Genomic DNA, 26,441 nt, shown 5'->3' on the forward strand with positions numbered 1-26,441 from the left:
AAAAGGAAAAACAGAATAATCCAAAATAACAGTTGGAGATTTTAAGATACTTCTCTCAGTAATTTATAGAAGAAAAAAAACCCTATGAATATAAAAAAATTTTGACATTACTAGTAACCAATTTGTTTGACTAATTTGTATTTACAGAATCCAATAACTGTTCAATACACATTGTTCTCAAGTACTCAAGGAATGTTGACTGAACTGAATCACATACTGGGCCATAAAGCAAGTCAATAAATATCAAAAGATTGAAATCATATAAAATATATTTTCTGAGCACAGTGGAATTAAATTAGAAATCAGTAGGCCGGGTGCGGTGGTTCATGCCTGTAATCCCAGCAGTTTGGGAGGCCAAGGCGGGTGGATCACGAGGTCAGGAGATCGAGACCATCCTGGCTAACAAGGTGAAACCCTGCCTCTACTAAAAATACAAAAAATTAGCCGGGCGTGGTGGCGGGCGCCTGTAGTCCCAGCTACTCAGGAGGCTGAGGCAGGACAATGGTGTGAACGCGGGAGGTGGAGCTGGCAGTGAGCCGACCATGCTACTGCACTTCAGCCTGGGCGACAGAGCGAGACTCCATCTCCAAAAAGAAAAAAATAATAATAAGAAGAAATCAGTAACAAAATTATTCATAAAAGAAGAAATCACAATGGAAATTTTAAAATATTTTTAATTGGTAATGAAAATGTAATATCAAAATTTGTGAGATGCAGTTTAAGCTATGCTTACAGGACCATTTATAGCTTTAAAATGCGTATTTACAAGAAGGAAAGTTGAAAAATAACACTATCATCCTTTATTTTCAGTAGCTAAAGATGGCAAATCAAACCCAAAGTAGTACAAAGAAGGAAATAATGTAAACAAGAACAAAACTCAATGAAATAAAAAGCATTAAGAGAAAATTAAGCCAAAAGCTGGCTGTTTGAGAATATTAATAATTAATAACCCTTAGCAGAAATAATCAAGAAAAGACAGAAATTCCAATTTTAGAAAAATTAAAAGGGGGGGCATCAGTACATATGCTATGGACAGTAAAAGGAAAATAAGGGGATATTAATATGGGCAGTAAAAGGAAAATGAGATATTAAGAACAACTTTATGATAATGTATTTAATAATTTAGGTAAAATGGACAACTTCTTTGAAAAACATAGCTTATAGAAACTGACACAGGAAATAGAAAACTGAAACAATCCTCTATTTATTAGAGAAACTGAATCCATCATTTAAAATCTTCCCTGAAGTAATCTCCTGACTCAGATACCTTCAATAGAGAATTCTTCTAAACCATTAAGAATAAATAATACCTCACACCAATTTTTTGTTCCAGAAAACAAAAAGAAGGGGATCAGTTCCCAATTCTTTATGAAACTACCAAAACCTGACAAGGACATAAGGAAAACGACAGGTCAAAACATCTCTCATGAACACAGACACAAAAATGTTAAACAAAATTTTAGCAAATCAAATCCAGACTTATTAAAAAGATAATACATTATAACCAATGAAATTTATTACAGGAATGTAAGTTGATTTAACTTTTGAAAATTAATCAGTGTAATTCACCAAATCATCAAAGTAAAATCCATATAATCATCTCAACAGATAAAGAAAAAGAACTTAATGAAATTCAATACCTACTCACAATAAAATCTTTCAGAAACTAAGAATAAAAGGAGCACTCTTAAAACAAAAATTTTACAGCCAATGTCATCTTACTAATGAAATACTGGATTCTTTCCCCTTGAATTCAGGAATAAGACAAGAATATACATCACCATTTCTATTCAACAAAATAAATAAGCCAACACAAATCAATGGTATAAAGACTAAAAGAAAATAGAAAACAAAGTAAAAAGAAATAATGATTTAAAAAGAAGACTTACAATTGTCATTATTTGCTGATGACATAATTAAGTGCATAGAAAACCTAAGAGAATCTATAATAAACCATTAGAATAAGTGAATATAATAACTAAGGTCAATGTATAAAGATCAACTATATTTCTATATATTTCCAAAAAACAATTAGAAAGTGAAATTTAAAAACTGATGGCATAATAGCATCCAAAAAAACTCAAAACACTAGGAATAAATCTAACAAATGTGCAATACCTCTACACTGAAATACTGTTGAGAGAAAGAGTTCACAAAATGGAAGGATATGCCATCTTTGTTGACTGGAAGATTTATTAATAATATTGTAGAGGATAATCAAATTCCCTGATGTTGACCTCAAGATTCCATGCAATCCCAATAAAAATTCCACAGACTTTTTGCAGACTCACAAGCCGATTCTAAACTTTGCATGAAAATGCAAAGGACCCAGAATGGCCAGGAAAATCTTGGGGAAGAACACTAGAATATACAAAGATTTATCACAAGCTACAATAAATAAGACATAATTAATACAACGACAGACAAACAGACCAACAGAACAGAGAATTAAGAAACAACCCACATATACTATCACAACGAAACAACTTACATTTAATCGTTAAAGAATGATCTTTCCAATAAATGGTGCTGGATCAACTATCACATGGAGAAAAGAAGAAACTTGAGTCCTATCTCAGATTATATACAAATTTAATTTGCAATGGATCATGAATAAACTAACTTATACAAGAAAATATACATGTATCTTCATATTATCATGACTATGACACAGGAAAATATTTCTTTAACAGGATACAGAATTATCCCTTCAAAATATTGGTAAGTTGGACTTCATTTAAATTAGAAACTGTTCATCAGACACCACAGAGAATAAAAAGACAATTTTCAAACTGGGAGAAGATATCTGCAATATATATAGCCAACAAAAGACTTGTTCCAGAATATATAAAGAATGCCTACAAATCCATATATATATATATTTATATATATATGATCATTTAAAAATTTTAAGCCCTTTTTTTCAGTCTACATACACAGAACTTAATTTAAAAATGGGCAGAAAAGGGATATTTGGAAAACCTCTTGGGGATAAACATTGTTATCTTGATTATAGTGGTGATTACGTGGATTTGTCAAAACTAATCTATCTATATACTTAAAATGAATGAATTCTATTGCATGTGAATTACACCTCATGTCACTTTTTCCCTGAGCACCAGAATTATAAGGTCCCCAACTGTCTGCTCCAACATTTTCAGATATTCTTCCTTCATAACACTTACTACGGCTGTAATTTCAAATGTGTTTGTGTAATGATTTAAGGTATGTCTTCCCCGTTACAGGTTTAAGTTCTGTAAGGACTGCGCCCATGATTATATTTGCTTATTACTGGAGCCCCCAATCATCTAGTAGCAAATAGAGGTACTCAATAAATATTTGTTGAATGAAAAATGATTTTGCAGTATGAACACTTTGAGAATTAAATCAGGAGGCAGTATCATTCTGCCAACTTTCATGTTTTTTAATTATCAAAATTGCCTACTCCACCTTCACATCTCCATTTGAAGTCTATCAGACATGAAATCTCTGATATTTCCCTTCACCCTCAAGCCGCCTTATCCGTAGTTTCAGTGATGGTAATTCCATCTTTCCAGTTGTCCTTCTGAAAACCATGGAGTCATCCCTAATGTCAAAGGGACAGTCTTTCAGTTCCCTAGCATTTTTGCAAGTTACTTTCGCTGATTTTAATATAGTTCTGGAAATTTGTGCGCACACACACACACACACGCACATTTCTGTTCTTCACAGTAAGATATATTCAATCTCTTTACCTATCTGGACTCAATTAGTCTTCTGAATTTTATATATACTGTCCAGCAAACAGTAAACATGATTTTTTTTCCTAAGATATTTGAAAAAGAAGGTAGGCAATGATGTTGGTAAAATGCTCCGTATAGTATCAATTCAGAAAAATGTGCCCCCATAGACAAATTATCTATGAAATACAGGAATACTGCCTTTGTGGAACTTTCCATAATCCTTAACGGCAGAAGTAATCACATCTTCTGCTGTTTCAAATGTACTCTGAATACAAAGTATTTCTAAAACAGCAGGTTATACTGTAAAATAACTATTGAGTTGTCTTTCAATTATAGAATTTTTTGGTATATAAAAAGTTTTGTTATACATTCTTAAAGGAATCAATTATTTTTCTTTATACTTTTCTCTTTTGCTTTTTATTCTCAACACAGCCTTCCTCACCTCAATATCAGAAAGATACTGATGTCTTAATTTGTACTAAAACTCACAAAAATAACACTTCAGAGACATTTCACCCACAGTGTTGCTTCCTGTTTTTAAATATCAAAATGTTTTAACTAGACACCTTTAATTGTGCAGCACCATGCTAGGTACCAGTGAAAGAAAAACACGTGGACACCAAGCTATGGCAGGTGAAAGAAAGGGGAAAACTCTGAGATGACCACCAAGCTTATGACTAAGAGAACTAAGTGTTTTTAATACTACTTGCTTGAGACAGAAAATATGAAAATACTGGCTGTGAACTTTTTCCCCCTTTTTACAGCAGGGAACAACAGAGGGGGAACTGAGGAGAAATGAGTTTTGTCCATATTGTTTTGAGAGGCCTGTGGAATGTCCAAATGGATATGTCTATTGGAAGCTGGATTCATGGCTCATACTCATAAAAAAGATCTGTATTTGGCAACCATCAATGTTTAGATGGAACACCTGAAGTCAAGAATATAGGAATCCATGAGTTTGGATAAAATCTCCCAGGAAGAGTGCATATAACGAGAAAATGTTCAAGAATGGAATAGCAACATTTAATGGGCGTGGTAAAGATGACGAGCTGAGCAGCCAGAGAGAGAAAAAGATAACTATCATGGAAGCTAAAGAATAAGTTTCAAAGGAGAAAATAGTATTATCATGCTTACCAAAAAGACCAGTGGTCCCCAACCTTTTTGGCACCAGGGACTGATTTTGTAGAAGGCAATTTTTCCACTGATGGTGGCCGGATGGTGGGAGGGGGAGGCGAGGGATGATTTCGGGATAAAACTATTCCACCTCAGATCATCAGGCATTAGATTATCATAAGGAGCATGCAACTTAGATCCCTTGCATGCACAGTTCACAATAGGGTTCACCTTCCTGAGAATCTAATGCTGCCACTGATCTGACAGAAGGCAGAGCTCAGGCAGTAATGCTCTCTCACCTGCTGCTAACCTCCTGCTTTGCGGCCCAGTTCCTAACAGGCCACAGACCCATATCAGTCCATGGCCTAGGGTTTGGGGATCCCTGAAATAAGATAACATTATCCTGTTTATCAAACACTGAAAACATTATTAAAATACGAAATTTTAAGAAAAGTTATTTCTATAACTTTAAATGAGAATATAGATGCTTTCTTTTTTTTACTGTAATTAAAAAACAAGGTACAGAACAGGGTACAGGGCAAGTTCTACTTGTGTAGAAAACAGCAAGGTATATATTTATATTGGCTTTTATTGCATAAAAAGCAGGTGGAAGACAGAAGTGACAGTAGGTTTTTGTATGGCTTTTTGTAGTCCTTGGTGTTCTAACCATAACAAAGTTACCTATGCTAAAAATTTAGTAAATGTTACAAATGTAATACAACCTGCTAATCTTCAAAATGTTCCACAGCTCTAAGCATGTGTTCCTTCACCTTACTTGAATCACACCTGTAAAAAGGAAACTCTGTAAGATCAAATGTTAGTCAGAGAAGTACCTTAACAGATGCTTTGCCAGGACAGTTGCTGAACCTGAAGACTAATATTATCATCTTTACTAAAGCGTGTGGAAGAAACAGCTAATCACATGCTACCCAAGGGCTCTGCTCAGAATGTCAAATATGATGTTACCAAAAAAAATGCAACTTAATTTCAAACAATATATAAAATGTAAGACTACATAGCCTCAATCAATTTTTATTAACAGGTCAGACTTTTATTTTTTGTACAGATATCTTTGTAAAGATACTTACAAAAATTTTAAGTATATATTTAAATAAATTTAAAATTCACGAAGTATATTTGGCTAAACTGGGGATATTTCAAACGCAGTACTCATAATGAATTAAGTAAAAACAAGATAAGGAATTCCAATCAGCTTTCAGCCTTTTAAAATCAAGACATGCTTTTATGTACTCAACTTAGTGGATGGCATCACCATCAGTTGAGTCTCCAAACACTCTCTTCTACACTTTATATCTACTCAGTAACTGAATCCTGTTAGTTCTACTTCAAATACTCCAGAATCTAATGCCCCTTTCCATTGATATCCTCCAATGTGTACCTATATCTTTATTATCGTCATCATCGCCAATATTCACTGAGTACCTTTACATGTTGGACACCATGAACTGTTTTACAGCATTCTAATAAAATATATAATAAGTATTATCTTTCTCATATTATAAAAATGATTAATGTTAAACAGTATCAAATGAAGCTGACACCACAGGAACAGGAATTTTTTTCAGAATATTTTTCTGAAATTCTCAAAATGTCATTGGATACTCCATTTGAAAGGCAGATAAATTTAAGGTTCTTTATACCTAACTGTACATTAGAATTACCTAAGAAGCTTTTGAAATACTGCGACAGGTCTGCCACAAAGACCTACCAAAGTAAAAAAAAAAGAAAAAGAAAAAGAAAGAAATACTGTGACAGGGCCCTCAGCCCAGATCGATTAAGTTACTGGAAGTTTTTTAAAGTTTTCCACATAATTCTAATGTGTAGCCAAGGCTAAGAAACACTAGACTATATGATTATCTAGGTTCTTTCTAGCTTAAAAATGTTTGATTATACAGAAATATTTTCAGACTGTGAGCCTTAAAATGAACTACCACAATAGAAAGAACTATTTTCTCCCCAAGTTTTTCTCAAAGAAACATTAATGAATAAAAACTTTTCTTGAATGAAATTGTTCTCTCATAATTCTTTTCTAAACAAATGGTGCCTACACTTTGTATATGCTAATACTAGCAAATGATAAAAAATAAATTAACAGTAACTAATATGAAATTAAAACATAGAAATGCCATTTCTTCAAAGTATGTTTGAGAAGGAAAAATCTGCATACACAAAAAAATAGTCACACTTTCTACCGGTAAAATTGTTCCTAGGTGCGGGGAGGGGATGAGGATTGAAAAATGACCTATTGGGTACAGTGTTCCTTACTGGGGGTAATGGGTACACTAAAAGCTCAGCCTTCACCACCACACAAGAAATCCACGTAACAAAACTGCACTTGTACCCACAAACCTATAAAAATAAATTAAAAATGGTTCCTAATTATGAAAATAATTATGTCAATAGTTTGTTGTTTCAGAAAGTAAACACCAACTGAGAACCAACATTTAAATGATGCCTGCAAGGTTTACCAAGATAGGACCCGATCTATCTACACTAAATGGAGCCAGAGTAGTGCACATTTTGAATTGTCAGCTTTTTATAAATTTTATGTCTACTTCTATGCCATCTTGGCTGTCAGGTAACACTGCATGTATATATGTCTGCTTATAGAACAACTTCTCCCATTTTTGCTATTTGCTGTCTCCTGGCTTAAAATTAAGAAAACAAGTCTGTTAAAATATGTGTAAGGTGAAGAGTAGTTCCATTATAAAGTTATAATGCTTTGGCATTAAGAAAAAAGACACAAGGCTGAAACTAAGAAGTAAAATGCCTAAGTGTTAGTGCGCTGGCATTAGAAGTTATTTTTCTCCTTTTATTCTCAGTGTTTAGATTCTTGACTTTTAGATTCTAGCTAGTGCTCAATCTTGGCCAGTTCCAAACACACGAAATAGAACTATAAATAAATAATTCTTCTCTTGAGATGACATGGGAAAAAACTGAAAGTTAAACTTATATATAATTATGAACACATTTCTAATTCCCACCCCATTCAACTGAAATGAAGTGAAAAACCCCATTCTAGAAAACTTAAGTAAAATCATCCTAAAACATAATAGTTCTTTTTCAGACTCAAGTATCTCAAACTATAGTTAGTAACATCCTCTCAGCAAAGAGCAGAAAATATTTTTAAAATGCCAGAGCAGATCTAAAAAAGAACTTATAGAAATTCTAGAAATAGAAAAATATATATTAGGAACTCAAGGGATAGGTATAACAGATTAGGCCCAGTGAAAAATGAACTGGAAAACTGGTCAGAAAAAAATATACTTAGAATGATAAATGGTTGGAAAAGTCTGAAGGGATTAAGAAACATAAAGATACAGTTACAAGGTCTAGTCTAAGTTTAACTGGAGTCTTATGGAAGAATTATTTGCTTGAAGAGATAATGACTGAAAACTCCCAAAACTGATGAAAGACATGAACCTACAGATGTCAGAAATCCCAACAGGCACCAAGCAAGATAATTAGAAAGAAATCTTCCAATATCTAACTACAGTGTGAGAAAAAAAAAAATTAAAGAAAACAGAAATCCACACCTAAACATACTAAAACCACTAAAAATCCTAGACAAAGCAAAACTCTTAAATGCAGTCAAATAAGCAGATTATGTTCAAAATATCAACAATTACATTGATATCTGAATTTTCAATAGATACAAGACAGAAAACAACGCAAGGATAAATGTAATGTGCTAAGTAAACAACAACTAACCTAGTATCTGTCCTTGGAAAATATCTTCTAAGAATCATGGTGAGCCAGGTGTGGTGGCTCATGCCTACAATCCCAGAACTTTGGGAGGCCAAGGCAGGAGAATCACTCGAGGCCAGGAGTTTAAGACTAGCCCGGGCGATATAAGATCCCATTTCTCCAAAAAATACAAAAATCAGCCAGGCATGATGGTGTATGCCTGTGGTCCTAGCTTCTCAGGAGGCTATGGCAGGAAGATTTCTTGAGCCCAAAAGTTCGAAGCTGCAGTGAGCTATGATCATGCCCCTACGCTCTGGCCTGGGTGACGGAGTGAAACGCTGTCTCCAGAGGAAAAAAAAAAGAATGATGGTGAAATAAAGGCATTTTCAGACCCAGACCAAAACAAAACAAAAATACTGAAGGTATGTCTCACCAGCAAAGCTGTGCTAAAGGAAATACTAAGGAATGTTCTTTAGGAGGTGAAAAAAAAAGTGATCTAAGCTAGAAGGTCATAAATGAAAGGAGGAACAGAAAGCATCAGAAATGGTAAGTAACTATGTGGATGATCTAATGAATACTGACTTCAAAAAAAAGTAATAACAACCACTTGTGGAAACATAAAGAGACTTAAAATACATTACAACAACAACGAAAAGGTCATTGAGGGAAGGAACAGAAATGAAGTATTTTATGGTCCTTTGATTGGGATGTATATTATAATCTATACAGTAACCACTAAAAGAATAGTAAATATGTAAGATTTCCCAACTAGAAAGAAAAAAAAGGAATAATAAAAAACAAATTAATTATTAGCCGGGCACAGTGGCTCACACCTGTAATCCCAGCACTTTCATTGCTAGACTGAGTTAAAAAAAAAAAAAATCTACATCCTACTCATAATATCGTATCTCTAACACAAGAAAACAGAAAGGAGGATAATACCATGCAAACACCAAAGAAAGCTTATTTAGCTATGCTAATATCAGATAAAGTAGACTTTAAAAGCATTACTAAGATAAGAAGGGATAATTCACAATGATGTTGCAGGCGGCACGCAGCACTTTGGGAGGCCAAGGCAGACGGATCATGAGGTCAGGAGATCGAGACCATCCTGGCTGACAAGGTGAAACCCCTTCTCTGTTAAAAATACAAAAAATTAGCCAGGCATAGTGGCGGGCGCCTGTAGTCCCAGCTACTAGGGAGGCTGAAGTAGAAGAATGGTGTGAACCCAAGAGGAGGAGCTTGCAGTGAGCCGAGATCACACCACTGCACTCCAGCCTGGGCAACAGAGCGAGACTCCGTCTCAAAAAAAAAAAAAAGAAACCTTAAAAGAGCTAAAAGGAAAATCAGTCAGTCCACAATTTGACTTGTACATTTTAAACATACATCTCTCAGTAATCGATAGAACAAACAAACAAAACATTGGAAAGACTAAAAAAACAACAATCATTAAGGCTACAGAGGATTCAAACAAGATTAACACACTTGACCTAACCTAATAGACATATATAGAACTCTGCTCTCAGTGGCTAAACAATACATATTTTTTTTAAATACACATGGAACATCTGTAAAAACTGACCATATGCTGGACCTTGAAACAAATCTCAAGGAATTCCAAAGAACTCAAATCGTAAAATGTTATTTAACCACAATGCAATAAAGCCAGAAATCAAGAAAATAAAATATCCATGTTTGGAAATTAAGAAATGTATTTTTATCAACCAATGCATTAAAAAATAATTATGAAAATTAGAAAATATTTGGAATTAAATAAATATGAATATACTACATATCAGAACTATGATTAGAGGAAAACTTATGTCCATTTTAAATGCATCCTTAGAAAGGTGAAAATTGATGAAAGAGGCATTCATCTAAAACTCAGCAGAAAAAAATATACCAAAAGAAAGTAAAAGGGAGAAAATCATAAAGATCAGAAATTAATCATAAACAAAAACATACATGAGGTGCCCAAGGGCAAAACTATTTCCATAAGATGATGTTTGCCTTTTATGCTAAGTGCACATTTATAATGATGGTACAAAAGCAATAGTGGATATAATTGCTGGAACCTCATTATGAATCAAGGCAATGACATCAAACTATTATTAGTCAATGTATTACTGGCTGCCACACACTTGCAGTTGAAGAAAGAAAAAGATAGTTTCAATTAAAAATGTGCTTGATGAAGCAGTAAAAATTATTTTGTAAATTCTCCATGTCTTGTAAATAAATATTCAGTGACAAAATGGGAAAATAAAAAACATTATCTGTCACAAAGTAAAATAATCAAGAAAAAGCAGTTTGTGATTGAGTTGCCAGCTGAACTAGGCACTGTTTTCACTGAATACCATTTTTACTTGAAAGAACAATTGTTAACTGTAATTATCTAGGCATGGGTATTTGGCAGACATTTTCTCAAAAACAAACATAGTGAGCAAGAAAATCAACTAATAACATTTGTTGCCGAGATCACATTTGAATTTCCAAGCAAGAACTTGGAATGTGCAAACTTATCTATGACCTTGAGCTTGACAGCATCCCCATACTTAGGCACTTTTCTGATGAGATTAGAGGTGATTTTAACCAATGTAGTCTTTGGTATCACACAGAAAAATGTTAATGTTTGGAAGAACTGTTTAACTCAGTAAACTTATACTTTCCAAATCACCAAAGCATGATGTTATAAAATTATATGAGTAAAAATCTATTCAAAGTGTAATAAAGACCAATGGGCTTAAATGTACCAGAGTAAGAAAAATGTAATGATACAATTTAAGATTCCACACCACAACTAACCTTAAAAAAAAAAAAAAAACTTACTGAGATCTGCTGTAATATCAAACAAGGTTATCCCCAAAAATCTGAAAAGGCTATTAAAATATTCTTCCCCTTTCTAACTACATGTCTGTGTGAGACTGCATTTTCTGCTACAACCGAAACAAGATACTACAATAGACTGAATGCAGAAGTAGATGTGAAAATATAGTGTCTTCTATTAAGCCAGACATTTAACAGAAACTTGCAAAAACGTAACATGACGCCATTCATCTCACAAAGATAGTTATTTTTCCTTTAAAGAATGTTATTTATATTAACATGCAATAAGTTTATTATTTTTAACAAATTTTTTAGATTTGTTTTAATTTCACAACTGAGAAAAATTTATAATTTATATTAACAATATAACCTACATCAAGTTCTTTTAAGTCCTCAGTAATTTTTAAGAACGTAACAGGGTTCTGAGACCAAAAGGTTTGAAAAATGCTGCAACAGAGCACAATCAAAACCAAAAGTTGATTCTTTGAAAAGACTTAAAAAACCCATAATAAACATCTGGCAAGAATGATCAAAAAATATTTCAAAGCAGAAGTCACAAATAATGACATTAAAAAGAAAATTATCACTACAGATAGTGTTGACATTAGGAAAACAAGATTATTTCAAGAGCTTTTACTTTATTTTCATGCTAATTAATGTTCAAATTTATTAAAATGCTAAAAACCACAACTTACCAAAATAGGCAATTTCTAAAATATAGAAATTGTCCTATAACAATTAAAGAAGTAAATAAAAACTTCCTTGCAAAGAAAACTTCAGATTCAGATGGCTTTTCTAAAGAATTGTACCAATCATTTAACAAAGAAATAGAAATATTATGTAAATTCTTCTGGATAAGAAAAAGTAGAAAATTCTCCAGCTCCTTTTATAAAGCTAGCATAGCCTCAAAATAAAAACCAGACGAAGGCATTATAAGAAAGAAAAATTACAGGTCAATCACACTCACAAACAAAGATGCAAAAATCCTAACCAAAATTTTAACAAACTGAATATAGCAATTTCTTTAAAAACATCATGACCAAGTGGGTCATCAACAAGTAGGTTAATTACAAGAATGCAAGACTGACTGAGCATTAAAAGTATATCAGTATATTTTACCACATTAACAGATTAAAGAAGAAAAAGTCTTCTAATCATCTCATTCGATGCAATAAAACTACTTGATAAAATTTAACATCCATTCAAGATATAAATTTTTACTTAGCACATCAGAAACAGAAAGGAGCTTCCTTAATCTGACAAGTTATCTATGAAACACTACAGCAAACATCATACTTAATGGTCAAACAGTGAAAGCTTTCCCTTTGAGATCAGGAACAAGACAAGGATGTCCTCTATCACCACTTCTATTCAGGAATGTAATGGAGGTCATAGCCAGAGAAGTAAGGCAAGAAAAAGAAATAAAAGGTGTAAGGATTGACAAGAAAGAAACAAAACTGATTATTCACAAATGATATGATCATGAATACAGAAAACTGAAAGCATGTACAGAAAAACTCAGAAGCAAGAGTTGAACAAGAATGTGAGATTCAAATTAATTGCATTTCCATGTAAACAGCAAATGCAGCTAGAAAATAAAACTTAAAAGACAAAGATTCGATTTAAAATGGCCTCAAAAAATATAAAGTATTAAATATCTAGCAATAAGCCCAATGAGAGATGTGCAAACCATCTACAGGGAAAAATCATAAAACTTCATTGACAGACATTAAAGAACTAAATAAATGAAAATATATGCAATGCTCACGATTTGGAAAACTCAATTTTGTAAAGATATCAAGTCTTCCCAAATTGATTTACAGTCAAGGTAATCTGAATGAAAATCCCTACAGGATTACGTATATGTGTATATAACCTGACATACTGATGTTTAAGTGTATATGGAAATGCGAAGAACCAACAGCCAAGATATTCTTGGGAAAAAAAAAAAAAAGGAATAAGATTAAGTATAACAAGAGAGTGGAATTCATAAAAACAGACCAAGGAAACGATATAAACAGATCAGACACAGACCCACATATATACGGACACCTGATACAACATAGATTGCATGACAAAATATCTTGTTTTTCCAAGAAATAATAATGGGACAAAAAACCATCCACATGGAAACAAATGAAACTGAACCTATTCCTCACATTATTCACGAAAATAAATTCTACCTAGCTGGTAGTCAAGTTGATGACAACTGCCACATGAAGAACTATTTCAACTTCAAAACTAAATATACTGATTAAAATATCCCCAGTGGGATGTATCTTAGGGACAAGCATCTTATTGTTAGTGTTAGTTTTGGTACCATTACACTGTTATATGTTTTATATAAAGTAGCATACAGCAAATCACAAAAACAAAGAAGCTATGAAATACTTGAGTCATGTCAGAGGAACACAGGAGCCAAATGAAGAGGCTTCCATTGATCAGAGAAACAAAATTTCAACTTAACAAAGAATGACTGCAAGGGATTTAAACATTAAAAATCCAAAAATGTATTAAATTCAGATAATAAAAACAAAAATATTAAAATGGTAACCTACACAGGTTGCTAGAGACCCACTCATTCTGAAAATTGATAAAGGGACAGAATCAAGCATTTATCATGACTTTCCTATGGGGACTCTCTAGTTTCAGGATAACCAAATATTTAATGAAAGGAAGTTTATCTTTTTAAAATAATTACAGCTAATAAATGCAAGAGGGATTATAGAATTAGAAATTCACCATTCTGTGATCCCAAAGTGAAATACAGGATCTGGTCCACAAGCATCAATGACCATTAAAACCATTAAGTGATAGGTAGACAGAGAACTTTATAATGGATTGATCAGGCTGGTATCAAGTATACCCACTGATCAATCTTAACATTACTAAAAATGGAACAACCAAACATGTTCTTCCTGATCTGATATTATGGGAAATACAAAGCACCGCCAACAAAATACTCTTACCAAAAATCTAAACCTCACTAATTAAGCCTCTCTAATTACCAGTTTACATGAAATAAGAGAAACAAAGGAACACGTTAAAGGACCATGAGAATACAATTAGCCAAATGCAGAATGTTAAAAATTCTACACAGTATATGACCCAGTTCCTTTAACAAATAAATGAAGATTTAAAAAGATAAAATGATACAGATTAAAAGAGACTAAGACACATATCAACCAATGCACTACGTGTACCTTGTTTGGATTCTCAGGCAAACAACTGTTTAAAAATTTAGAGTTTTTAATCGCTGCTCGGCCTTTTGGCTAAGATCAAGTGTAAAACATTTAGGTTTGTTTTAGATAACAGATAAAAATTGAAAATAGATTGAATATTGTAAGACAGAAAGAAATTATGGTTAACTTAGTTGGGTATGAGAATAGTCCTGTCTGACAGAGATGCATATGGAAATACAGTATTTACTGGTCAAACTGTAAGATGTCTGGGACTTGCTGTGAAACACTTCAGATTAACAAATTACTTGTGCAATTAAAAATTAAAATAGGTAGGTAGGTAAACAGGTAAACGAATATAACCTTCTCAGGGACAGAATCAATTTTAGGTGAATTCAAATTAAATATAAAAGCAAAACAAAGCTTTTAGATAACATAGAATACTTTCATGTTCTCAGAGTAAAGCAGGATTTACTAAACAAAACTTAAAAATCATTCAACAAAAATGTGCCATACCATATGTAACTATAAAGATTGTCTACTTCACATGATTTTAAAGGTACTTACTGCTGGTAAAAGAGACTGCATATTTTGATTAGAATCTGCTATTGTAGCAAGGTATACCAAGTTTGTGTGCAACATCTGCTGATACCTATTAAAACAAAACAAGTATCAGTATTAAAAAATAATTTTCTTCCTACCTGCCTAAGTACAAACAGCACTATAATCATTTCTAAAGTTTCATTAAAAATTTGTTACCCGAACATCAATAGCACTTCAATTTTTCCTACACTGCAAAAGTTCCAAATAATAAATATTTAAATATAATGAGCTCAGAGATCTTGCCATGTATGCTAGTGTTATAATTTTTTATATGCATATATATTTCAATCCACAAACCAATACTACGAGGCAGGAGCTCTTTTCTCCATTTTACAGATGAGAAACTAATGTTTAGAGAGGTTGATAACTTGTACACATGGAATAACTGACATATGTAATAGGCCCATACTAGTACACTGAGTTTTTTTTAAAAAGAACTAAATAAAGGAATCCAGTGAAATGTGCTTATCTCAGCTGGGCACAGTGGCTCACACCTATAATCCCAGCCCTTTAGGAGCCCAAGGTGGGCAGATCAATTGAGGTCAGGAGTTCAAGACCAGCCTGGCCAACATGGTGAAACCCCATCTCTCCTAAAAATACAAAAATTAGCTGGGCATGGTGGCACACTCCTGTAATTCCAGCTACTCAGGAGGCTGAGGCAGGACAACTGCCTGAACCCAGAAGGCAGAGGTTGCAGTGAGCCGAGATCATGCCACTGCACTCCAGCCTGGGGAACAGAGTGAGACTCCATCTCAAAAAGAAAAAAAAGAAATATGCTTATCCCTTTCCTTCTGCCATTTTCATTTTGCTAAAAACCTCAAACCCAAGTACAGTCAATATGTTCTGCTAAAATTTAGGAAAGGAGGTGGGAACCACACCTTTTTTTCCTTTTCACTACTGTAGCAATGACCAACAACTTATGCCCACTGTGTTTATACTACCCATCTATCAGGACACAGCATATAGAGAAGGCAATGAATAGGCAATCTCCAACTACAGAAAAAAAGAGATATGCTAAAACAAAAGATGGAGGAAATGTTATAACACCAACAACACTCAAGATTAACTTTAAAAAAATAAAGCAAATTCATTATCAGCATTATGTGGTTAAACATGCTTATTGTAATCTTACCTATGAATTAGTTTAGCTAAGCTTCTCTTCACAATTTTAACAAATTAACTGACAAAGCCATATTAAAATTAGCAGTGATCCAATCACTAGTGTTTTGTCTCAGTGCAGCCATACAAGCCCCATGAGTACAAACTTAAAACCTGCATCAAATTGTTAGGCTTTCTTAAAATTTCATTTACTAAAAATGCTAAATACAAATTAAAATAATATAAATAAGTTTTTTCAGCTAAAGTGCTCTAATTCAGATTCCAAATTAATTCATTTTCTAAAATAGACACCATAAAAGGAATCCGAGTTTTTCTTTTGTTCGTTTTTGGTTTTGTTTGTTTTTTTGAGACAAGGTCTCACTCTGTCGCCCAGGCTGGAGCGTGCAGTGGCGTAATCATGGCTCACTGCAGCCTTGACCTCCTGGGCTCAAGCAATCCTCCCGCCTCAGCCTCCCAAGTAGCTGGGCCCACAGGCACATACCACCACACGGTGCTAAATTTTGCATTTTTAATAGACAGGGTTTCACCATGTTGCCCAGGCTGCTCTCAAACTCCTGAGCTCAAGCAATCAGCCAGCCTCAGACTCTCAAAGTGCTGGGATTACAGGCGTGAGCCACTGTACCCAGTCGAATCCTAGCATATTCTTTGCTACTTATTTTTCTCCTGTTACAAACAACAGGTTTCACAGCTTTTTTTTTTTTTAATAAGAAAGGAAAAAACACTATTTCTTGCTGACCTTAAAATAACGCTTTCACAAACAAGGCCATGCTTTTAATGCTTTGCGTCACATGGACGCTATGTTGCCCAATGAGACATGATACATCTTTGATAGTGAACTTTACATTAAATGGACAAAGTAATAATTATATTGTACTAAATTATACATAATGGTTAATTGTGTTGTTGAAATTCTTCAAGCAGCACTAACAGGGACCACTAGCTGGAACTATTTCATTATTCTGTAGAGATCTAGGAAGGAACTTAAAATATAGTGTTCCATATCTTGCCATTTTTTAAAAAACCAACCAGCCATTTTTAATTAGAACACATAACCTATTTCAGTCTAGGCCTTCAAGTTTTCCTTTGCTTGAGTATTAGTATGGTTGCACGACATGAGATTTGCTGAGGACCACTGACCAAACCATACTAACAGATGTGGTTTATTCATGACCCTTCAAGAAAAAATTTTAGTATCATGTTGATTAGTACTTGACAAAGCCAGTGTGAAACTACTATTACATCTAATCTGCCACACTCTTAAGGTCTCATATGTAAAATAATGGAGTTAAAGCAGGACACTGAAGTTGCCTGCAGTTTTAAAATCTATAAACCCAGCATCTTTTATGAAGTAGTTTCATTTTAAGACATTTGCCCGACCTTCTCTCAACTGTCAAATCTTTTCAATTTTTAATTGTGAAATAATTTTAAACTTACAGAAAAGTTTCAATAGCAAAAAGTCTTGTATATTTTTTCTCCCAGATACTCTAATGATTAGCATTTTACCACACTTTTCCTATCATCTCTAAATACACACACCAACACACACAGACATACATATGCACTCACTTTTTTCCAAAACCATTTGTGAGTCAGTAATACATTACTCCTAATACTTCAGTACTGGCTTTCCCAAAACAAGGCTATTCCCTCATATAACAGGACAACCATCATGGGGAAATTAACATTGATATATCATTACTATTTAATCCACAGAACTCATTCAAATTTCTCCAATTGCCCTAATACCTCCAAGTCATTTTCCCTCGTATAAGGAGGTAGGTAAAAATGAAAAATTTTAATTGGCCTTTTCTAACTTCAGTATGTTTATTTTCTGTAAAATTGCATTATTTTATAGCATTCATCAAATAAGTATATTCTTTTTTCTTTTGAGACAGAATCTCACTGTCAGCTAGGCTGGAGTGCAGTGGTGCGATCTTGGCTCACTTGTAATCTCCGCCTCCCAGGTTCAAGTGATTCTCCTGCCTCAGCCTCCCAAGCAGTTGGGATTACAGGTATCCACCACCACGTCCAGCCAATTTTTGTACTTTTAGTAGAGATGGGGTTTCACCATGTTGGCCAGGCTGGTCTTGAACTCCTGATCTCAGGTGATCTGCCCGCCTCGGCCTCTCAAAGTGCTGGGATTACAGGCGTGAGTCACCACACTCAGCCCAATTAAACATATTCTAAGATGACTCAAGGTTCAAAGATGAACATTAACAAAAAAGTAGTACTCATATTATTTTATAACTTTGTATATAGGTCACCTAAAAAGCAATCAGCAAATACTCTAGGAGAATCTGGACTCAGGTGACAATATTGAAATGATAATAAAAATGATATTAAATATATTTTCCTCAGAAACTTTGAATATTTTTATTCTATATATAGTTACGTTTCTCACTGAAACAGTTTACTTTCTTAATGTTTTATTCCTAAAACAGTATATGTTGTGCTGGGCACAGTGGCTCACACCTGTAATCCCAGCACTTTGGGAGGCTGAGGCAGGAGGATCGCTTAAGCCTAGGAGTTCAAGACAAGCCTGGGCAACAAAGTGAGACCCTATCCCTATGAAAAAGTGAAAAATTAGCTGAGCATGGTGGCACGCACCTGTAGTCCCAGCTACTTAGGAGGCTAAGGTGGGAGGATCACTTGAGAACAGGAGGTTGAGGCTGCAGTGAGCCATTATCATACCACTTGCACTCCAGCCTGGGCAAAAGAGTGAGATTATGTCTCGAAAAACAAAACAAAAAAAAAAGAGTATATGTTGATATGAGGAAAAAAAGGAGTATATAAGCTAAGGGCTGTTATAAAATATATTTAGTATTTTATTTTTGATGATGGTACTGTCCTGGTAAATATGACAAATATTCTCAAATACTCATGATTATTAACCTATTAAAAGAGCCAGTTCACCTCCCACAGAGGCCACTAAGAGTAACTCATCAATTACTTTGAATAAAGTAAAATGGACACTCTATTTGTTGACATAATTACAAAATTAAGCTGGAAGTAATTTCATTTTATAAAATAAACCTTACCTAGAAGCTATGAATATTTATTAGACAACGGGAATGCACTTTATAGAATAAAAGTTACAGATTTAAACAACTCTTTTAAATTACGATGAATGATCGACACTAATTTTTTTTGTTGTTTGAGATTTATGCAACTCTGGAATAGTTTGGACTCACCCTAAAATGCAAAAAATAAGAAATGATTTAAGCAAACATAGGTTGATTTAGAAAATGCTCAAATTAAACATCACAGTGAATCAGTAACACATTCTCACATGTGTTACCAGAATTTAAAGGAAGAGAGTCCAGGCACATGCGCTCCACAAGTGATTCAGACCACTGACTCATGAGTGTAATATTTGAATTTGTGTGTGTCTGCAGATAGCGTTGATAAAGCAACATACACAAAGGTACTACCACTGAAAAGTCTTTGGGTAGTAAGAATATGGTATTCATTCTCTTATTTTTACATATTTTTGTTTTCTAATTTGCACATACTGCTTTCATAAAATACATAGTTATTTTTAATTTAAAAAAAACACAGTTTCAGGCAAAGTTATCACATCTTAAGGAGTTGTTAATTTAAAATTGGAGTATCAATTCCCAGATGGCTGTCATGTATTAACGTTTCTCTTTATTTTCCTTTTGCTTCTCCTACAATGAGAAACAAGAACACCTGTTAAGGTCGAGAGGAGGAGTTGTTTTTCTCTTTATTCACAAACCAATACTGACAACTTGAGAAAGAAGAATATCTGAAGAACAAAAGAATAAAATTAAATCCACCAAAAAGGGCAGAATTTAAGATTCTCCCTAAGTCAGTTTAAGCCCTATTTGCTTAAATTGTTCACCAAGTATATGTGAGAAAATGAGATCGAATCCAATATGTAGAGAATGAGGGAAATGATCATATATATATATATTTGAAAAAGTTGAAAATTTTGCTGACTCAGTTGGTTCTAGACCTAAACATACACTATCCGTGACATATACTACCCTTGGCTCTGTGTGGAGTTCTTAAAAACCAAAGGTAAAAATAATTTCAGTTATTCATCACTTAACAATGGGGATACATTCTGAGAAATGTGTTGTTAGGTGATTTCATCGTTGTTGTGCGAACATCATCAAGAGTACTCACACAAACCTAGATGGTATAGCTTACTACATACCTAGGCTATACAGTATAGCTTATTGCTCCTAGGCTACAAACCTGAAAAGCCTTTTACTGTACTGAATACTGTTGGCTGTACTGAACTGAATGGTAAGTATTTGTTTATCTACAATTACCCAAATAGAAAAGGTGCAGTAGGAAGATGGTATTATAATCTTATGGGTATTATAGTACAAATATGGTATTATAATCTTTCGGTCTATTGTTGACCAAAAGAGCATTAGGTAGCGCATGATTGTATTCTAATAAGTGCCTCTAAGCTTTAACATTCCATGGCTGACTTGAGGAATTGATCTCCTTACTATCCACAGTTAAACCAAAGAAGTAGATCAGCTAGTTAATTTTTTAAAGAACATTCTCAAATATATGCACAAGATTCATCTAAGCAATAATATATGTAATGGAAACAATCATATAAAATGCAAAACATACAAGAGATTGAACAGTAAGATAACCTAGCACTCAGATCTTAGTTTCTAAACATCATTCTCCAAAAAAAGAACCAGGGCTTGGAGAAATGGGTGACTACCCACCTGCACAGGAAAAAAAAACCAGGATGAGCCTAGAACATTTTGTGGTATAAGAAAATAAGTAAATGTTCAAAAAATAATGAAGACATATCAAGAAGCCAGCTTGAGGGGCTCCCACTGGCCAGATCTGGAAGAATTAAAGAAAATAAATAATAAAGTAAGAGATTATAACCTAGAGAATACAGTAATAATGTTTAAGTCCATTTAGAGATAAATAAGTGAAGAATGAAGGAATAGGAGAAGAACAAATTTCTTCCTCACAGTAGGACTTAAGTAAAAGTAAAAGGAATGATAGATTTAGTCATCATTTGGTAACCACTTAAAGTGATAACTATTTTAGGCAAATCATTGGATTTTTAGTGGATGCTAAAATTAGTGTGTTGAAGTATGATGAGAAACAATGTAAATGTGCCTCAAGGTATTAGAGACATATGAATTACAAGAAATAGCAACTTTATGGTGAACAAACCATAAAGTTATGATACCACCTTAGTTAAGATACCACCTTAACTAAGTCATCAAAGTTATCACCAATATTGGGACAAACTACTAACATATGGCTACTGAGGATGCACTGTGAAGGACACAATATCACGTCAGTGGTACTTTTGCTAAAAGTGTATAGTGTGAATTTAATCATGGGAAACACCAGTCATATCCTAAATGAGGGACATTCCACAAAACTACCGGTCTATACTATTCAATAATGTCGAAATCATGGAATATTTTTAAAAGACCCCCAGATTAAAGTATACTTAGGAGACAAGACAAATACAACACCAGATCCTGTACTGGACCCTGGACCAGAAAATATGCACTAATAGGACAACTGGCAAAATTCAAAAAAGCCCTAAATATTAGATAATAGTATTGCATTCTTGATTTTAACAATTATACTCTGGTAATTTAAGAATATGTGCTTGTTTTTAGGAAATACACACTGAGGTTATTAAAAGTAAGAGGGATTCATATCTGCAATTACTCTCAAATGTTTCTAAAAAACAATATGGGGGAGAAATGAATAAAAAAGCAAGTGGGCTATGTTATCGTTTGAAAAATTCAATGCAGCACATACGGGAATTCTTTGTACTATCTTTGAAACATTTTTGTAAGTGTGAAATTATTTCAAAACAAAAAGGCTTTTTGTTTTTTCTTGTTGGCGGCGTTAAGTAGAAACAGATATCACTGTTGCCCAGGCTGTTCTCAAACTCATGTCGTCAAAGCAATCCTCCCACCTTAGCCTCCCAAAGTGCTGGGATTTCAGGCATGAACCATCGTGCCTGGCCAAAACAAAAAGTTCTTTAAGACACCACTTTTCAGCAACTGGATATGCAAAAATATTTTAAAGATGTCTAATATCCACTGCTCACAGGGGTAGCTGAAAGCTAGGACTCTAAAAACCTGGCTGGGAGAAAGCAAACCAATACAATCTTTTTGCTGGCTAATTTGGCAACTTAGTATGGTCTTTAACCCAGTAACTCCATTTCTAAAACTGAACCTACATAAATATTAAAAACAACAATATCTATAAACGTGTATGCATAAATATGAATGCATATATGTAAATACACAGAAAAATGTTTGGAAGGATACATACTAAAGCATTAGAAGCAGTTACCCCTAAGGAGGGGAAGGAGATAAGACAGTGGCATGTAAAAGGTGACTTATCTCCACAAACTTATACTTTATAATTTTTTTTTATGATAACCATATATGACTTTTTACATTTAAAAATACTTTTAAACAAAGGGGAAAAAGTAATGGAAACTTGGAATTAAATAGAGGGTAAATCAAATGACAGCAAGAGACCAATACAATGTGAAAACCAAACAAAGCAAGGGCCAAGGTTGGTGGGAATTATCTGCCTGAGGATACACCAGTGAAGTCTCTAGGAAAGACAGATGCATCCCAAAACAAGGGTGAGAATAAAATAGTCAGCCCTCAGTATCCACAGATTCCACATCCTTTAACCAACCATGCATTGAAAATATTCTGAAAAAAAAAAAAAAATGGATGGTTGTTACTGAACATGTAGGCTTTTTTCTTATTATTCCCTAAACAATATAGTATAACAAGTATTTACAGAGTATTTACATTGTATTAGGTATTATGAGCAATCTAGAGGATATTTAAAGTTTACAGGAGGACGTGAGTAGGTGATATGCAAATCCTACACCATTTTATATCAGGGACACGGGCATCTGGGACTTTGGTATCCATGGGGAGTCCTGGAATCGATTCACCATGGCTACCAAGGGTCAACTGTATTCTACAGCTGTGTTGACCAATATAGCAGCCACTACACACAGTAAAATATGGCTAATCCAAAATGAGATGTGTTATTAAAGCAAGATACACAATAGGTTTCCAAGATTTAGAACAACAAAGAAAAGAATGCAATATATCTCAATATCTTTATGCTAATTGTATGATGAAATGATACTATTTTGGAAATAATAGGTTAAATAAAATGTATTACTAATACTAATGTCATCTGCTTTTTACTCATTTACTGTGTCTACTAGAAAATTTAAAAATCACACATGTGGCTCCCATTTATATTTCTAATGGACAGTGCTGTTCTATTCTAATTACTTTTGATAATATATTCAACTTATTCTACCACATCAGATTCTATTAGGGCATATTATTTACTTCAGATACATCACTTCAAAGTAAGAAAGTTTGGCCCTTATGAATGACAATCAGTTCTCTATTTATTAGATATAAGCTTTGTTTTCACCACATACATGGATGCAACTCAATACCCTATATAAATGAAGATCTAACTTTCCCACAGATAAGACTATACATATATTTGAAGTCATTATTGTATAATGCAGGGTAAGAAGTATAAGAAACGAAGTGATACCCAATCTCCTCCCAAAGAAAGTTTTCTTTTATAAATTGACAAGTCATACAAAAGCTTGTACACAAATGTTCATAGCAGTATTATTCAAAATTAGTCAAAAGTACAAACAATGCAAATGGCCATCACCGATGGATAAATAAAATGTGGTACAGCTGCATAACGGAAAAAAATACTTGCCAATAAAAAGGAATGAGGTACTGAAACATGGTTCAACATGGATGAACCTCGGAAGTATTACACTAAGTGAAAAATGTGAGTCAAAACTGACCACATAGTATATCAATCCATTTATATGAAATGTCACAACAGGCAAATTCACACAGAGAGTAGATTAGTGGTTGTCACGGGGTGAGGGGTGGGGGATAGTGACTGCCAAAGGATACCCAGTGTCTTTTGGGAATGTTAAAAATGCTGTAAAACTGACTCACGTAATACCAGCACAACTCTATGAATATACTAAAAAACATTGAATTGTACACATTAAAATAGGTGAATTGTATGGTATGTGAATTATATCTCAATAAAGCTGTTAGTAAAAAGTAAAAAATTAACCAATACAAAAAACTGAATAAAAAAAAGTTTCTTATCAATCTTACTGAGAACACTCTGAGGTCTTTCCTTTATTCTGAGAGTCCATTATACACTGAATAAGATGGTTATTGTCATCCAACATCTGAAACAGAATTAGAAAAGGTTTAGCATAAAACTAGTGCATCAAGTAAAATAAAAAACTAGAAAATTCAGAAAGGGAGGGCATTAGTAAATACTGTTTGTACAAGAACTCTAAAGCGTATCCCTTAACAAAATACTGTCCCCTGCAAACAATCATTACTATCATAAATCATTAAGCAAACATGGAAACACAAAAAAAACAAAATTTCCTTAAAATGACTTTCTGTTAATGTTGCTACCCGCTGTTACAAAGTATTTTAAAATTCATTTTAATAACAAATATAATTTAAAGCAAGATTAGTGTATCAGCAGCTCTCTTGCATAAAATTTCATTACGTACTGTTTAAATCTCTTGTAAAAATATGCCATTCACAGTTCATACGGACAATCTTTTCAATAACTGAGTTTTTTCCCTTCAGATTTCTAGAAATGTTTCATCTATACAGAAATTAAATCCCCTTGGGTCCTTTTAATATATATGACAGCTCACCGCAAAAAAATCTTATTTTTACACCTTTGGAATGATATCGTGTTTAATCAATAATGTTTTAATATTCCAATTATTCTCCCTCTGAATAAACAAGCCCAGAAGGGAAAATCTGAATTCTTTTATATCAAACATTTAATTACCTCTGCTATCTGTAATAGAAGCTTTAGCCAATTAAGACTAAAAGTTAAGAGTCCGAGTTGGTTTTTCATCATTCTAATGCTTTGGAACAGTAAAGAAAAATTCTGTCCTTCTCCAGAATGAAATAAATACATGAAAACTTCAGCCCAGGAGTCTTGATGAGGTAGCTGGTTAGTTTCCAAGTTTTATAACAGCATGGTTTTGTGACTCTCCAATTATGAGATAATAATTAAACATAATAATTTCTATGCATGTATATTTGTTACAGACTTTATGAGTTTACTTCATAATTATGCTGTCTCAAAAGTTTAAGAGGAAAAACATACCGATTTATCATTCTATCATCTTTTAACATTCAAAGCAATCTTGGCTTTGAGGGTTAAATAATTCATCTAAGTAAAGTGGAGCTGAAGAAAGAGTACTGATTGTAGCAATTAAAAGGCCAGTTAGTTTCAGTGCCAGTTTTGCCATTTTGAGCAAGTCACTTAAGTTTTCAGGGGCTGATTCAGCTGTAAGATCAAGGGACTCAGGAGATGCTCCTCCAGAACCTGCCCCACCCTACCAGTATTCAAAAGTATTAGCACAATACCATAATCACGCAATCTAAATAAAAGGAACATCCATTTAACATTAACTGTCACTTTTTTATGCACATGAATCATAATCTTCACTTACTGGGGGAAAAAAAAAACCACTAACATGATCTGCTAATAAATGCAGTTATTTCTTAAATAGAACCATTGGATGACCAAAAAAAGTCCTTAAAAAGCACGAATCCAGTCCTCAACCTAATGATTTCACAACTTATTATCTCCAGTATATTCCTCAAACTATTGAACTTCACCATTAAAATATCTGTCTCACATCTAATATCAATCTCTCCCATTGTAGAATAAGGCAATTAATTTAGAGCCCATTTTTCTGTTCAGCTGAGAATGGAAAATAACTGATCAGCATCCTCCGAATTAATCATTATCCATGATAAATATCTTCAGACTTATGTAACAGAAACTATAGAAAAAAAGAAAAACTCTGGACTTTTCCTGTGTACAAAAATAAAAAAGGTGAGCCCTCCAGAAACGCAGTTTTGCGTGAGTGCGTACTTGGAGCTGTTTGCCAGGCTGCAGACTTAACTCAGAGCACTATATGAAAGCACTGCATTTCCAGGCACTGCCAAGCCCGTTTGTTCATAAAATAAAGCAACAGTTGGGCAAATGTCAAAAGCCACACTACGAAGAACCTGACAGTAAACAAAAACCGATTAGCATAATCTACGTGGTCTGAGTGGTA

General features: G+C 33.7%; 1 protein-coding gene across 4 annotated transcripts in view; it reads right to left on the reverse strand.

Annotated features, from left to right (window-relative positions):
- SS18 (SS18 subunit of BAF chromatin remodeling complex) overlaps window positions 1-26,441 on the reverse strand; it is a 75,069-nt gene that overhangs the window by 46,648 nt on the left and 1,980 nt on the right. For 3 of the 4 annotated variants that reach the window (XM_003830276.6, XM_003830275.5, XM_003830274.7), the window contains exons 2-3: window positions 24,448-24,524; window positions 15,113-15,197 (exon numbers count right to left, since the gene is read on the reverse strand). In XM_003830276.6, the coding sequence (XP_003830324.1) occupies window positions 15,113-15,197; window positions 24,448-24,524 (162 nt within the window). Of the gene's footprint in view, window positions 1-15,112; window positions 15,198-24,447; window positions 24,525-26,441 lie in introns of those variants that run through there. The other variant, XM_055102750.2, reaches the window with a different exon arrangement.

The sequence above is a fragment of the Pan paniscus genome, chromosome 17 (assembly GCF_029289425.2).
Source record: "Pan paniscus chromosome 17, NHGRI_mPanPan1-v2.0_pri, whole genome shotgun sequence".
Classification (NCBI taxonomy): Eukaryota; Metazoa; Chordata; class Mammalia; order Primates; family Hominidae; genus Pan; species Pan paniscus.